The following is a 13,958-nucleotide window of genomic DNA, read 5'->3' on the forward strand; positions in this document are numbered from 1 at the left end:
GAGAGAAAATCCTGAGGAAACAGGTTGGAGCAGGCCTTGAAATTAGAGCCCAGGGCTCGAGCTCCCTCACCCGCTACACCAAGCTGAAGCAGAGAGTGCAGAAAGCATGGTGTACGTACCTCCTTGGCTTTCTGAGTGACCTACCCTCTTCTCTTGTCACACTGGGCACTTGAGAAAACCATCATTGAGGCTTTTTCTGTTTTAGTTCCCTAACTGGGAATCAAACCCGTGTCCCCTGCAGAGGAAGGGTGAATCCTAACCACTGGACCGCCAGGGGAAGTCCCTATTGTGCCCAATTTAAGGATGGGGAGGCTGAGCCCAGCAAGGGTGACTTGCCTAGGACCACGTGGCAAGGTAGCAGGCCCAAGCTCGTCCCCCTGATGGAGGAACGGTGTCTGCACTTCCTGGAGCCATGGGCTTCCTGGGAGCAGATTCCACCCCCTCCCCGCACTGGGTTTGTGAAAGAAGCCATAGGCCTGAAGCCGCCCCTGGAATGATGTAGGATTGTTTGAAACAGCCGGCATCCCATGCCCCTCCCCAGAGCCCATGGAGAGGCTATGGAGAAAGCACATGAAGGACCAAAGGAAAGGGAAGCTGAAAAGCCAGGGACAACCACAGACTGCGGGGCTCTGTGAGGGCTAGGACTGCGTCTCTGGCATCTCCCTGAAAATCCAGCCTGGTGCACTGAGGTCTGGAGTTCATGAATGGCACAGGGAGGGAGATGGACACAGACCTCAGTTCATACAGCCCATCAGTGTATTCCCTATGCTAGTTTCAACCCCCGACCAAGCTGTCCCACGACAGTGACAGGCAGGGATCGACACAGATTCACAAAGACTGACAGAATTGGGACAAAATTGGAAATCAGAGTTCCCGTATGTGGTTAAGCACCTTGAGGATAAAGCCAGCTAGCCAAGCATCAAAGTCCCTCTACAAACAGGCCCCTGCCTGTTGCTGAACCTGTTCCCTCACTCAGAATATGAGGATAATGAGGAAAAGCAGTACTTCATAGGGCTGGTATGATTGTATAATCAATTTCCTTATGTAAGATATGGAAAATAACAAAGCACACCCAGCCCTTATTAGGTAGACACTCAATAAACATCAACTTTTTTTTTCTTGGCCGCACTGCGCAACTCTTGAGATTTTAGTTCCCTGCCTGACCAGGGATTGAACCTGGGCCCTTGGCTGTGAGACCTGTGGAGTCCTAAGCACTGGACCAATCAGGGAAGTCCCAACATCAACTTTTTATTACTTCTCAGGCCTTTCACCATCAAAACCTTACCCATTCTAGGCAGAGATCACAAATCAGGATTCTCTTTTTCCTTGAAGTCTTCTGGAGGCCTGCCCTGCCCTCCATCTGCCTGAGCCAGGGGCCCCTTCTGCCCACACCTGCGTCCTGCGTGGGCAGAGCACTGTACTAGCTGTCATGAAATCTGTTCAAATACGTTTCCTGCCCCCAAAGAGCTGACCTGCAGGAGACAAGGTCGAAACCACGTGGAAAAGGCAAAAAAGCTGAAGCCATGGGGAACTTAAAACGATTTAATTTTAAATCAGAATTTAAGACGAGAAGAGTTTATGCCACTGTACGTGACTGTGAAGAGAAGTGAATGGACAGTAATTGCTCTGATGTTTCAGAGGAAGAGCACCTTAGGCTGAGGGCAAGGGAAGGGTTTAAGGAGGAGTCACTGTTTGAGCTGAATCTGGAAAAACAGCCAGGATTAGGGAGAAGCTGCTGGGAGGGGGGTGTGGACCAGGCTGAAAGGAAGCAGCACCCCCTCCCTCAGGGCACTGGAGCTTCTGGAGAGCAGGTCTTGGTCCCACTCGCCTCTGCACCCCCAAGGTGGGAGCATAGAGCCTCTAACACCAGAGGCCAAGGCAGCATTCAGTGCTTTTTGCATCTCTCCTGGATGGGGGACTACCAGTCCCTCTTGCCACTTCGCCCACCCAGCCCCTTCCTGTTTTCTGTGCTTTTCCACGTCCCCACCCTGGGAAGCAGCGGAACCAACACAAGAGGGCACTGTGCCCCTTCAGTGCAGTCTCTTCATCCCGTGAAGCCCCCTCTCCTCTGCTCAGTGCTGCCGCCCTATGACCCTCAGGCAGTGCCACACCTTCTCTGGGCCCCATTTAAAAGCCTGACGCTGCAGCAAAGAGCATACTGAGGTCAAGGCCCACATCCTGGCACAGGGGTGGGGACAGAGCCTCAGCCCTGGGCACACAGTCTCTTCTCTGGACTTCTAGGAGCAACCTGAGAAGGAACAAAAGGCCCAGGCCAAGCTGACAAGTAGCTGGATTTCCTGGGTTCATTCGGTGTCCCCTCTGAGCTGACCCCCAGTTCTCCTCTGGTCAGGTCCAGGGGACTGCACGGGCCACCATGGCCCCTGTCCCAGTGCTGGGGCATCAGATAGGAAATCAGGACGGGGATTTGTTGGGGACAGTCAGCATGCTCGGGCCAGCAAGCCCTCTTTGGAGGGTCTATCCACAGTGAGGGTGGTCATGCCACTGACATCTTGCTCCAAAGGTCTGTCCATCTAGCTTGCTCCTAGGCTGGAGGTCACACGGTCCACCTCTCACTTCGGGCCTCCACAGCCTGGACCAGGCCTTCGCCCAGGATGGCAAAGTCCTCCAGGATGGCTTCGACATTGGGCACCATCACTGGCTCCCCGCCTTGAGACACCACTATGCGTCCCTTTGTGTTGGAGACCTGGGAGAGCCAGAGACATATGGATTAAAGTGTCATGAGAGGCATACGCAGAGACACCAAGACAGACACACTTCACACCTGACACAGGGTCACTTGTGGAGCCACACGCAGGCACACACGCCCACACGGAACACACGTGCACACTCACGAACAGACAACTGTCACCAGCCAGCTCACCTTGAAGGGCTGGGGCTGGAAGCTGGTGGGCTTCCAGAGGACACCGATCACCTCTCCGCCATGCTGGTCATAGAAGAAAAGAGCCAGGTGTCCGAAGGCCTCCTAGGAAAGGGCAGGACAGGAAAAAAACTACAGGTGGGAACCTGATAGCCAACGCCACGGCCCCAACTCACCTGGAAGCCTCCTCCCAAGGGCCAGCCAGCCCTCAAGGACCTACCCTGAGCTGTGCCAGGTAGAGCTGAGGCGGATCATAGCCCAGCACGGGCATAAGGGAGGAGGGCCCTGGCTCACTGAGCAGGCCCCGGCAGAAGGAGGCAGCTGGTGAGTCCACGGCCTGGCGGTGCCGGGGGATGTGGCGGGGAGCCAGGCGGATCAGCACGTCGTACATGTCCAATGGTGGCCGGAACACGGTCTGAAGAAGGGCAGGGAGGGCTCAGCAGTGCCCACTGGGGAGCTGGAAACGGGACCACAAACCCCTCCACAGGCCCACTCTGCTTCCTTCTTTCCCTTAGGTCTGACCCCCCATTAGGGCCCAAATGCTCATTTCAAGGTGGGAACACCAGGGCCTAGATGGTGGCAGCTTGGGTTCCACACAAGGATTGCGCGCTACAAGAGCAAAGCTGGGGCCACAGTTCTCCAGCCTCCATAGCCAGGCACCATGGAAGCTATGGTGCCTTCTCTGAATTCAGTCTCACCGAACAAGGGCCCGAGAACTCTGGGCTTCCATGGCTCAAAGGCAGAGCCCCATGAGCCCCCAGAGTCAGTCTGGGTCAGGGGCTTACCCTGATGTCTCCAGGCCCCCGGGGATCCATAAGCTGCTTCTCTAGGACAGGCAAGGCCTCAGCTGCCAGGATCACCAGCTGGTGGAGGATCTGGGGAGGCACACACAGGTCATGCAGGTCAGACCTGACCATGGGCCTCTCTTAGCTCAGGCTGGGCCTACTTTTTCCTTGAGGGAGAAAACTACACATTTGGGAGCAGGAATGCAATGAAACCTGGGGCGAGGGTCCGTCTTGTGTCCACACAGAGCTTTTGCGATCTTGGGGGGTAACGATGACCATGACGGGGAGCTTTGCCCGGGTTGCCAGGAAGACACTGCGGATCTCCACCTGCTCTTCCACTGTGAATTAGAGGGGGTCCTGGGTCAGCTGACCCCTCTCCCCAGACACCCCCTACTGCTCCAAGTCCTCGCACTATGCCCACCACAGGGAGTCTCCAACATCCCCCACATGGCGTAAGTGATGAAAGGGACACCGCATCTGCCTCAATCGGGCAGGGTGGTAAACTCCCAGCCTGGGCTCAGAAGCAGAATTTTCCACTGCCTGGAATCCTGGTCTGGTTTCCGGGCCTGCACAAGCTGAGGCCTGCCCCTGGTCCCCCTCCTCCCCTGGGCTCCCACACACCTGGGGAATTAGAAAGCGGACACCCTCCTCTCTGCTGGGACCAGGAGCTCCTCACGTTACAAACAGAAGTCATCACTCACACTCTGAGGCCTGGGCGCCTACCCCCACCTGCACAGTTCCCTGCTCCCCCACCTTAAGACTTCCGACCTGGGCTGCAGAGTCCCTCTTCTCTCCTCTTCCCTCCACAGTCCCCTAGGTAGCCTGCTCACTGCCCCCAGTGGGTTCTGTTTCTGATCGTCACGTGGGCAAACCACATCTCTACAGTCTCAGAGCTCCCTGAAGGCTGGATCTGGTCCTCTTCCTCCTTAACATTTCCCCACCCCTAGGCAGCCAGAATCAGGAGTAGACATTCCAGGTTGGGTAAGCAGAGAGAAACCCTTGCCTGCCCGCCTCTGCAACCCACAAGGGGTAGTTCTTTCGGTAGTCTGACTTTCATCGTACCACTTACCAGTGAGCTCATTGTTGAGATTGACAATTAGGGGGTTGTTCTTCCAATCGAAGGTTGATATCAGGAAAAGGAACCGAAGGAAGCCCACCTGGGGGGAGCTGAGAGGGAGGAGTGAGCAAAGTGTCAGGGGCCCAGCCACATGTGCCCAGCCCCCCACAGTCTGGGGAGCCTAGAGCCCTTAGTCTGGACTGCGGGGGATGGGGGTGTCTTAGAACCCCTTCTGCCCCTAGTTTCGGCCACCTCTCCCATGTGGACTGAAGCAGGAAGGAATACAGCTGACCCCAGGGGAACTTCCTGGCTAGGGGAAACGTGGAGGCCATCACCTGGGAGGGCTGAAGGGCTCAGGGTGCAGGAAAAGGGCAGCAGCCACCAGGTCCAGGCTCTCATCAGTGAGCTCCCCACCCAGGAGCTGGGCACGCACCCAGCGCTTGGCCAGCCGAGCCACACCTGAAAAGGCTGGGTGCTGCTGCTGGAGCCTGTGGGAAGAAGAGGGTAGAGGCAGTGAGGCGCAGGCACCTGGGCCCAAGGACAGACTTTCAGCCTGACTGCAACTGTTCACTCAACTTTCACCCAACACTGGCCTCTGTGTTAATGTGCTAAATAATGATACACGTATGATCTCATGTCTTCCTAACTAATACCCCAAGAGGTTGTTCCTAGCATGATTACCATTTTACAGATGAGAAAAATCAGGTGTGTGTGTGGGGGGGGGATTTGGGCTCAAGGGACAAAGCCAGGTAAGTGGCAGGGCCAGAATCCTAGCACTTCTAGTGCTTGCCTGACTCCAGCCTGGCACTCATATCCCTAATTGGCCTAACTCTCCAGACAGATGGCCAGGAGAGCAGGATGGGACTGGGAGAGGGTCTAGGAGAGCCTGTACAGGTGGGCCTACCCATGCAAGGCGCTGGTGAGCAGGGGCAACTGCCTCGTGTCCCTCTCGAGGCGGAGGGAGGCGGGGGTGTCCCTCAGCGAGATCATCCCCGCGGGGCTCCGCGTCTCTTTCAGGATCTGCGGCTCCCGCTGGTAGGCCACACGGATCCGGAACACAAACCCATCCTGTTGGAAGAGGGGAGGGGATGGGAGATGGGGCACCCTGACACCCCTGTCCCTTCCTCCCCCCGTATCCCTGCCCAGTGCCCGCCTAACCTTGAGGACGTCGGTGTGTGTGGCTGTGGCGCGGCATGGCAGCCCATGCTGCTGAGTCAGCAGCTCTGCCAGGCGCAGCTGGAAGGCAGCACGGACCCTGCGAATGGCCTCGGCATCCTGGGGCCACTGCCCACTGCCCTCCAGGTGACACACCACTGCGAAGAAGAGGGAGAGGCCTCAGTCTACGGCTGGGGATAGAGAGCAGTCCCTTTCAGCCCCTTGCAAGAGTTCCCTCACCAGTCATGGGCTCCACATAGGCTGGGCAGGGCTTGTCAGGCCGGGGCAACAGTGAGGCCCGCTCTCGCAGCTGCTCATAGAAGGAGTGGGCTGGACGGACTGGGGTTGGCGGGAACACCTGTGGGAGAAGGGAGGCTAAGGAAGAGGACGGGGAGCTGGAAGAGAGAGTACTGGGTGAGTGAGGCAGAGTGGGGTGTCACCCAGTGGAAAGGGCTCCCTGCTCCTGACCTCAGTATAGCGCAGCACAGGGTGAGCTCCCTGCACAGCAGACACGGTCAGCGGAAGACCATCCAGGCCCCACAGCAGGCGGCTGAGGTCATCGTAGCAACGCACTGCAGCTGCCAGGGCCTCCTCACCGGTGCTGGAGGTCTGAGGGGAGAAAAGACAATCAGGAGGGCAGGACCTTACAGGAGAGCCGGACCAACTGGGATACAGCCTTGGCTCAGGCTGCTGCTGCAGAGCCAGAGGGCCCCCTGCTGGACACTCAGGGAAGTGCAGCCTGGCTAAGGTGGTGGGGCCTGTCCAGCCCCATTCCAGCCCTCCCCAAATCCAGCCACACAGGCTACTCGCCCAACCGTCCCTAGCCTTGACCCCAGCCCTGAACCAGGGCCCTCACCTCTTTCAGGCCTTGGATCAATGCGTCCAGGAGGCCCCCCGTATAGTGGACACAGGTATCTGGAATGTCAGCGTGGCTGGAAAAGGGGCACAGAGAGCGTGGGCACTGGGGGCCAGGGAGAGAGCTGCTAGATGTGAGCAGCTCACACCAAAAGCTTGGGCCAGAGCCTCCTAAAAGGCTCCACAGCCCATGCCCACCTCCTGGCATTCAGATGCTAACACTCACAGTGCCAAGAGATGAGTGACCACTTGGTGGGGAATGAGACGCTTCTGAGCCATAGAGGCAGCCTCCCAGACTACAGCTTCCCGGATGGCTCCATCCTGGAAACGCCGAAGCTCGGAGCGAGAGCCCCAGAACTGGCGGAAGTCGGCAGCCTAGGGAGAAGACGATGGTGGGAGAGATCAACAAGGAAGGGGTTCTGTCAGAAATCTCACGACAGGCCTCGAGTCAGGTGGCAAGAGGATAGTCCACCCCACTCCTGCCAGTACACACGCTGAGCTTCCCAAGACAGGGAAAAATCACCCCTGAGACCCCCAGCTGCTCACCTCAGGCTGGTCAGCCTCAGGACCCAGCTCAAGAACACTGGTCAGCCCCTCAGGCCGGAGGAGCAATCCCAGGGTCAGGACGCCTGGATCTCTGTGCTTCGGTGGCTCCTGGCTGATGTCCCACTGCAGGGTGTAGAGAGGCTGAGCTCAGTCCAAGTGCCCCCCAGCTAGGTCAGGAAATCCCCTTTCTAGTTAGAGGGATGGGGTGCCTTGTGTATCCCCTGGGCCCCAGGGTCCTCCTCTCTCAGTCCCACAAACTCCCCAACCCACCCCACCTCACCTCTGAGACTGGGGGCCGAGAGTGGGCCAGCAGCTGTACCCGGGACCCCAGGCCCTGCTCCAGGAGGGTGGTGAGTGGGCCCAAAGCCGCTGAGACATAGTCCCCACCGAGATCCTGTAGCTCTGGCCACAGCTTCAGCCGGTGACACGCTGCCTGCAGGCGACTCAGTGGACGGAGGCTGGGGGGTGGGGGGGCAGGGAAGGACAAAGGTGGGGGGCATTAGGTACTGCTGGCCCCAGGTATTACCCCCGCCATCACTAGGGAGATCGATCAGAGTACCAGTCTGAAGATCTCGGCCCCCTCACTAGCCCTGAGGCAACAGGATTCACTGACGTATCACCCTGAAACTCACTGCACAATGTGGTCAAAAGCCCGGATCATGGGTTTGGGAGTCATCAGGAGCAGCTGGAACCCATCGTCAGCTTTGCTGTCCAGCAGTGCCATAGACAGCCGAGCCTCGTGCTGCACCTGGGGTCATGGAGCAAGCAAGGAACCCGCCATGTGAGACCACCAGCACTGCTCTCTCCCCTACTGGACCCAGGGCCCAGACGCAGAGACATGCTCTAGAGAGGAGTTGCTGGTGTCCTGGTGCTGGCAGAAGGGACAGGGGCTGGGCTGGGACACTGGGGGAACTCAGGACAGTGGGAGACAACTGGTACCTGGTGGTAAGTGGAGGTAGTGATGTCAGCACAGAGGTTGAGACGGCCCGAGGAGTCCAGGAAGACAACAGGGAAGGCCTGGTGGAAGTCAGCCAGGGCCGGCTGGGAGAGGGAGAGAGAAGCCAGTCAGGGCTGGGCCTTAACTTCAGGGCTCCGGGCACAGACATGTGTGCGTGCTAAGTCGCTTCAGTCACGTCCGACTCTTCGTGACCTGTGGACTAGCCCACCAGGCTCCTCTGTCCATGGGATTCTCCAGGCAAGAATACTGGAGTGGGTTGCCATGGCCTCCTCCAGGGGATCTTCTAGACCCAGGGATCGAACCCTCGTCTCATGTTTCCTGTATTGGCAGGTGGGTTCTTTACCACTAGTGCCACCTTGGAAGACCAGACTCAGCACCACCCTACTCACCAGGGAGGGATCTGAGCTGAAGCATAAACTGATCCCATTGACGGTCAGATCTGTACTGGCTGAAATGAACCAGAGAAGGTGGTTGTGTCAGAAGGAATCCCCCTTTCTAAGGACCCAGTCCCCGTGACACCCACCCTCCAGACAGGTGACTGCAACTGTCTGCCTCTGAGGTTCGCTTTACTCCTCTGTCTGAGGACAATAAAGCAAATGATCCCTGATGGGGATGATCAGGACCCTTGGCCTTTCCGAGTCCAGCTGCCTCACCCAGAAACTGCAGGGTGCTTCTCAGCACCTGGTAGCCGCTCATGGTGGTGTGGATCTTGCGTGTGGACACGAGGAAGGCCACCACCATGGAGACAAGGAACCCGCTGAATCCTCCCAGGCCCTGAGGGAGAAACAGATGGAGAGGCCGATGCTCAGAACCAGCCCACCACTCAGCGAGACCCAGGGAAACCGGGCCACTTCCAGCTCACCTTGTCCAGTTCCCGCTGCCGCAGCCAGACCTTCAGAAGTGCCACCCCATCCTTCAGTCCTGAGGCTGAGCCCAGCACAGCTGACAGCAGCTGCACGTGGGATTCAAGGGCTGTGTCCTGCAGGAGCCATGTGTTATAGTGGGGGGTGGGGGGTTCTGGGCTACCTGCAGGAGGAAAGGGGAAGCCGTGAGAGGAGAGGGCCCCATAATACCCTTTCTTCCAACCCAGCCTTGACATCACCATCTACTCACCATCCCCAGAAGGACTTTGCCCTTGGTACCAGGCAGAGCGCACATTGCTCTTGGACGGCAGCAGGCGGCACGGGCGGAAGAAGTCAGGTGGAGGGCAGGGATGCAGACGAACGGTGACCAAACGCTCATCCTTCCCTGGGGGGAGACAGGTGATGCTGAGACCCTGCAGCCACCCTGGAGTCAGAGAAGCCCCTGCACTACCCTCCCACATAAAGGCCCCATGCCTGTCCACCTCAGAATTGGAGGTCCCAATACCCTTCCCCTGAGACTTGAGGCCCAGGTCTTCTCTCGCCATGGACTTAAGGCCCCTGTGCCTCCCCTACCAGATCTGTCCATCACCCCACACTGTGCCTTCCACCCAGTGTGTGCCTCTCACCGTGAGGCCGCAGCAGCAGCGAGGGTTTCAGGTGGCAGCCGTTGGTGTAGGAAAAGCGAACACTGCCGAAGAGTGGGTCCTTGGCCAGGTGGTGAGCTACGTGGGCCAGGTAGAGGGCACGCTTGCGGAAGTAGCGCTGGTTCAGCCCATCCTTGTCCTGTAGGATCTCCTGGAGGCGGTCAGGAGAAGAGAGAGAGACAGCCAAGTTGCTTAATTGTTGATGGAGGACTTGGGGGCCAAGATGAAGCCAAAGTGAGAGCAAAGCTTGGCAACCCCATCTGCTGGCGAGGATGCCAAAGTCAAGGCCAGCAACACCATATCTTGGATGAGGAAGGCAAAGTGCTGCTCCTTCAGGACAACTGCAGTGGTCTGTTCTTTGGATTCAAAATTCAGATTTCAATCCTCTGGCAAGTGGGAGGTGGGAAAAAGAAAAGGATCCAGGATTTGTAGGTGGTGAAATGGCAGACCTCTCCATCCCAAACTCTGGATCTTACCCTGGGTATGGTCAGTGCCACATCCACATTGATGTCCGGCCGGATGCAGGTGCCCAGAAGGTAACTTCCCACAACAGTGACCTGGGCTGGGGGCAGGAAATGGAAACGGCCCTTCACAGTATAGGGTACTTGGTGGATAGGGACTTGAACCCCATCTGGGAGCCATGCCTGGTTGGTCAGCTGCGGGGACAGAGACAGTGACACATATTTGATTACCTTCCTAACATGTCCCCTTAATGTCTAGTAGACATCTCAAATTCAACACGTCAAAACGTCTGAAACCAAGCTCCTGATCTTTCTATAAATATGTCTTCCCCATTAAGGCAACTCCATACTAGCTGCTCAGGCTAAAAATGTTTAAATCACCTTGACTCATCTCTGTTAAGAACTCCCATTTTGGGACTTCCCTGATGGTCCAGTGGCTAAGATTCTGCACTCCCAATGCAGGGGGTGTGGGTTCAATCCCTGGTCAGGGAACTAGATCTCACATGCTGCGACTAAGAGTGAGCATGCCACAACTAAGACCCAGTGCAGCCAAATAAATAAATACAGGTTAAGAGGGAACAAACACCCATTCCACTTTCAAAAGGTATCCAGACACTGATCACTTCTCTACTCTATCCTAATCTGAGCCATTTTTCAGTGGATCACTGCACAACAGGTTTCTAACTAGTCTCCCTGATTTCATCTTTGTTTCCCTCCATTCTACTTTTAATAGTCTGGGTGAACTTCTTAAAACTGAAGTTAGATCACAGAATCACTTTACAGAACAACAACAAAACAAAACAAAAATGCTGTAGTTATCCCCATCTCACCCAAAGTGTTAATCCCTCAGTTGTATCCAACTCTTTGCAACCAGTGGACCGTAGCCCTGCCAGGCCCCTTTGTCCATGGAATCCTCCAGGCAAGAATACTGAAGTGGGTTGCCATTCCCTTCTCCAGGCGACCTTCCTGACGCAGGGATCAAACTCAGGTATCCTGCATTGCAGGCAGATTTTTTACTGTTTGAACCACCAGGGAAGCCCCAAAGCAACAGCTCAAAGTCCTCGTTCTGGTGCACAAGGCCCTGCATGATATACCTACTTCCTCCATTACCTTTCTAAACTGACCTCCTTCTATCTCCCTTCACTCATTCCAAAGAAGTACTAGACCTATTCTTGCCTTTGAGCCTCTGTGTTGGCTGTTTCCCCTTCCTGGAATGTTCTTCTTCCCTTAAATATCTACATGGCTGACTCACTTTCTTGACACAAATGTCACTTTAGTAAGGCCTACCTCAACCACCCTATTTAAAGTTGCCAACCACTCTCATCCTCTGATATTCCCATGATCCCCTTAATGTGTCCTTCCTTTTTCCATAGTGCTTACCACCACTTTCTAACACTGCCATACAGTTTACTTGTCATGTTCATTATAATACTGTCCATATTCCAACACCAGAACACAGGCTGCTTTGTTCACTGATATATCCTAAGAACCCCTGGAGTGGGGCATGGCAACCCACTCCAGTATTCTAGCCTGGAGAATCCCCATGGACAGAGGAGCTTGGTAGGCTACAGTCCATGGGGTCACAAAGAATTGGACACGACTGAGCGCCTAAGCACAACACATCCGAAAAACACAACTACTGCAGGGCACATAAGTGTTTGCTGAATGAACAAATAAGTGTGCTCCCAGCTGAGCCTCCTGGCAGTGAGAATGAGCTCCCTAGCACCCCATCCCCTTCAAAGAATAGCAAGGTCCCTGAGGACCTTTTCTGGGCTTTCCAGTTCCCTCCACTACTTGACTTACCTCTGTCTCAGGGGTTGAGGGCACCCTCATGATCCGCTGGTTGACCTCCCGTAGGAAAGCGTCAATCCGCTCTTTCTTCTTCTCTGACAGCCTCACTTCCTTTAGTAACTCCTCTACCTGTAAGATGGTGCAGGAGAGAGTAGTACTTCAGCCTCAGAGTCTCAGCCCATCCCTCTAACCCAAGCCCCAGTCACCCAACAGTACCTGTAAACGAAGCAAGCTGGAATGGAACAGACTCTCAGTCTCCCGAAGGCGACTGAGCTCCTCATTGGTAGGTTCTTTGTACAGTTCTGCCCGGCTGAGCTTCACGGGCTGCAGGAGGCCCTCCCCCGGAGACCCAGCCATCTTACGTTTCTTTAAGGATTCCTTCTTCCCCTCTTTGCCTGTGCCTTCCAGAGCTGACTCCATCACCTGTGGCCAATGAGAGGGAGAAGCCAGGGTGACATCACAGACATCCAGCATCCACTGCCTGACGTGCCACCAGGACCAGATGCAAGTAAAGGCTTCACCTGCTCCTGGTCTCTCTTGAACAGGAATCAGATTGTGTAAAACTCAGAACAATTTTTAGTTAAAAGAACTTACTGAGCTCTAGACTGAAAACTCCTTGAATTGAGGGTTCCCATCTATCTAACAGCACAAGCATGTAGCTCTGCTTGGAGTCAGTAGGGGTAGCAGCAGAATGGGCCCTGGAAGCAATGCCTGAGCTCCTTGTACTTCCAAGTAACAAGACCTTCTCTTCTGCTGAGTTAGTTCTGGAACGTCGCAAATGCCAACTCCACTCTTGTTCTATCCAAATCCTACCAGGTCACACACACGCACCCCTTGCCCCAGCAAGCCCTGACTATAGGCTATATCAGTATACATTAAGTGCTCAGTGATGGAGCCTACTGGCTCTGAAGGATATACTCAATAAATCATTCAATCCTTATAATAATCCTAACAGAAAACAAACACCTGAACGGAGCTCCGTTGAGCTTATGGTTCCAGTTGGTATGATTAAACTATGAGCAGGCTTCAAACCCTGGTCTGCGGGATCCGAAACCTCTACCCTGCAGCCCTGGGCTCCGCCCCCCTCCATGGTTCCACAGCCGGAAGAGCCTTACTGTAGCGCACCAGGACTGCCACCACGTGGGGAGCACAAAACTAGACACAGGAGGGGAGAAAATCCTGCACAAGGTCCAGAAGGACTTAGGGAAAAGACCCAAGCCGCAGAAGGGAATGGGGCGGGTCTCCTCAATTTCAAGGTGTAGAGCTAACGAACAGAGACGGTCCATAGGCTTTACTACTTTGCAGGTAAAGCCAAGTTCTATCTCCCTTAGCAAGCCCTGTCTCGGTATCCTAAGCTGGAAGCATCGGGGGAAATGAGGATCTTCCCTAAAGGGCCACTCTCGTGCCCCTCGCTAGCAAGCTGTTAGGTTCTGCTGTCTCCGGCACGCTGCGCATCCCTTCCTCCCAGGCCGCTCGCCCACCTCCGGCTCCCCAGCAGTTCCGCGATGCTCCGCTCTCGCAGGTGCGGGGCCCATCCCTCACGTATTGCTCTCGCACTTTGGGTTTAAAGTCCACTTGCTCTGAAGAGATTCTACCCACGTTGGCAGAAATGCCCAAACCACGGCAGAAATGCGGGTACCGGCGTTAACAAGCCTCATGGCAAAGAACCCCGCCCAGTTCCAGAGCCATTGGGTAAGTGCCCGACGAGTCGCTCGCCATTGGTTTCTGTCACTCTCCAGGACCGCCCATCACGGGGGAGGGGCCAAACAGAGTTCTCCGATTTACGGCCTCTTTGCGACGCCAGACCGGAAGCTTGCCGGCAACTTGGCGGTTGCTTCCGTTTCCTCACTTCCTCCTCTTAAAACGCCAGGGAAAGGGCGGGGCTAGCTTGGGCCTTCTGGGGAGGGTTTGTTTACGTAAGTGATTCCTCTTGTGGCTTTATCAATGAACCAATCTCGTCAGTTC

The 13,958-nt window shown here is 55.7% G+C and overlaps 1 protein-coding gene across 1 annotated transcript; it reads right to left on the reverse strand.

Annotated features, from left to right (window-relative positions):
- Positions 1 to 1,526: 1,526 nt before the first annotated feature.
- Positions 1,527 to 13,674, reverse strand: NOL6 (nucleolar protein 6). The gene is made up of 26 exons (XM_027550017.1): positions 13,475 to 13,674; positions 12,210 to 12,416; positions 12,006 to 12,122; positions 10,218 to 10,397; positions 9,724 to 9,892; positions 9,348 to 9,482; positions 9,097 to 9,260; positions 8,888 to 9,008; positions 8,624 to 8,682; positions 8,216 to 8,317; positions 7,909 to 8,024; positions 7,557 to 7,734; positions 7,277 to 7,399; positions 6,957 to 7,105; positions 6,732 to 6,807; positions 6,344 to 6,484; positions 6,116 to 6,233; positions 5,879 to 6,033; positions 5,625 to 5,788; positions 5,056 to 5,208; positions 4,733 to 4,830; positions 3,877 to 4,001; positions 3,664 to 3,753; positions 3,099 to 3,293; positions 2,882 to 2,983; positions 1,527 to 2,704 (listed from the first exon to the last, which is right to left on the reverse strand). Exons 1-26 carry the CDS (start codon positions 13,526 to 13,528, stop codon positions 2,555 to 2,557), a joined length of 3,441 nt encoding a protein of 1,146 aa, XP_027405818.1. The 5' UTR covers positions 13,529 to 13,674; the 3' UTR covers positions 1,527 to 2,554.
- Positions 13,675 to 13,958: the final 284 nt, after the last annotated feature.

Source organism: Bos indicus x Bos taurus, chromosome 8 (genome assembly GCF_003369695.1).
Source record: "Bos indicus x Bos taurus breed Angus x Brahman F1 hybrid chromosome 8, Bos_hybrid_MaternalHap_v2.0, whole genome shotgun sequence".
Lineage (NCBI taxonomy): Eukaryota > Metazoa > Chordata > Mammalia > Artiodactyla > Bovidae > Bos > Bos indicus x Bos taurus.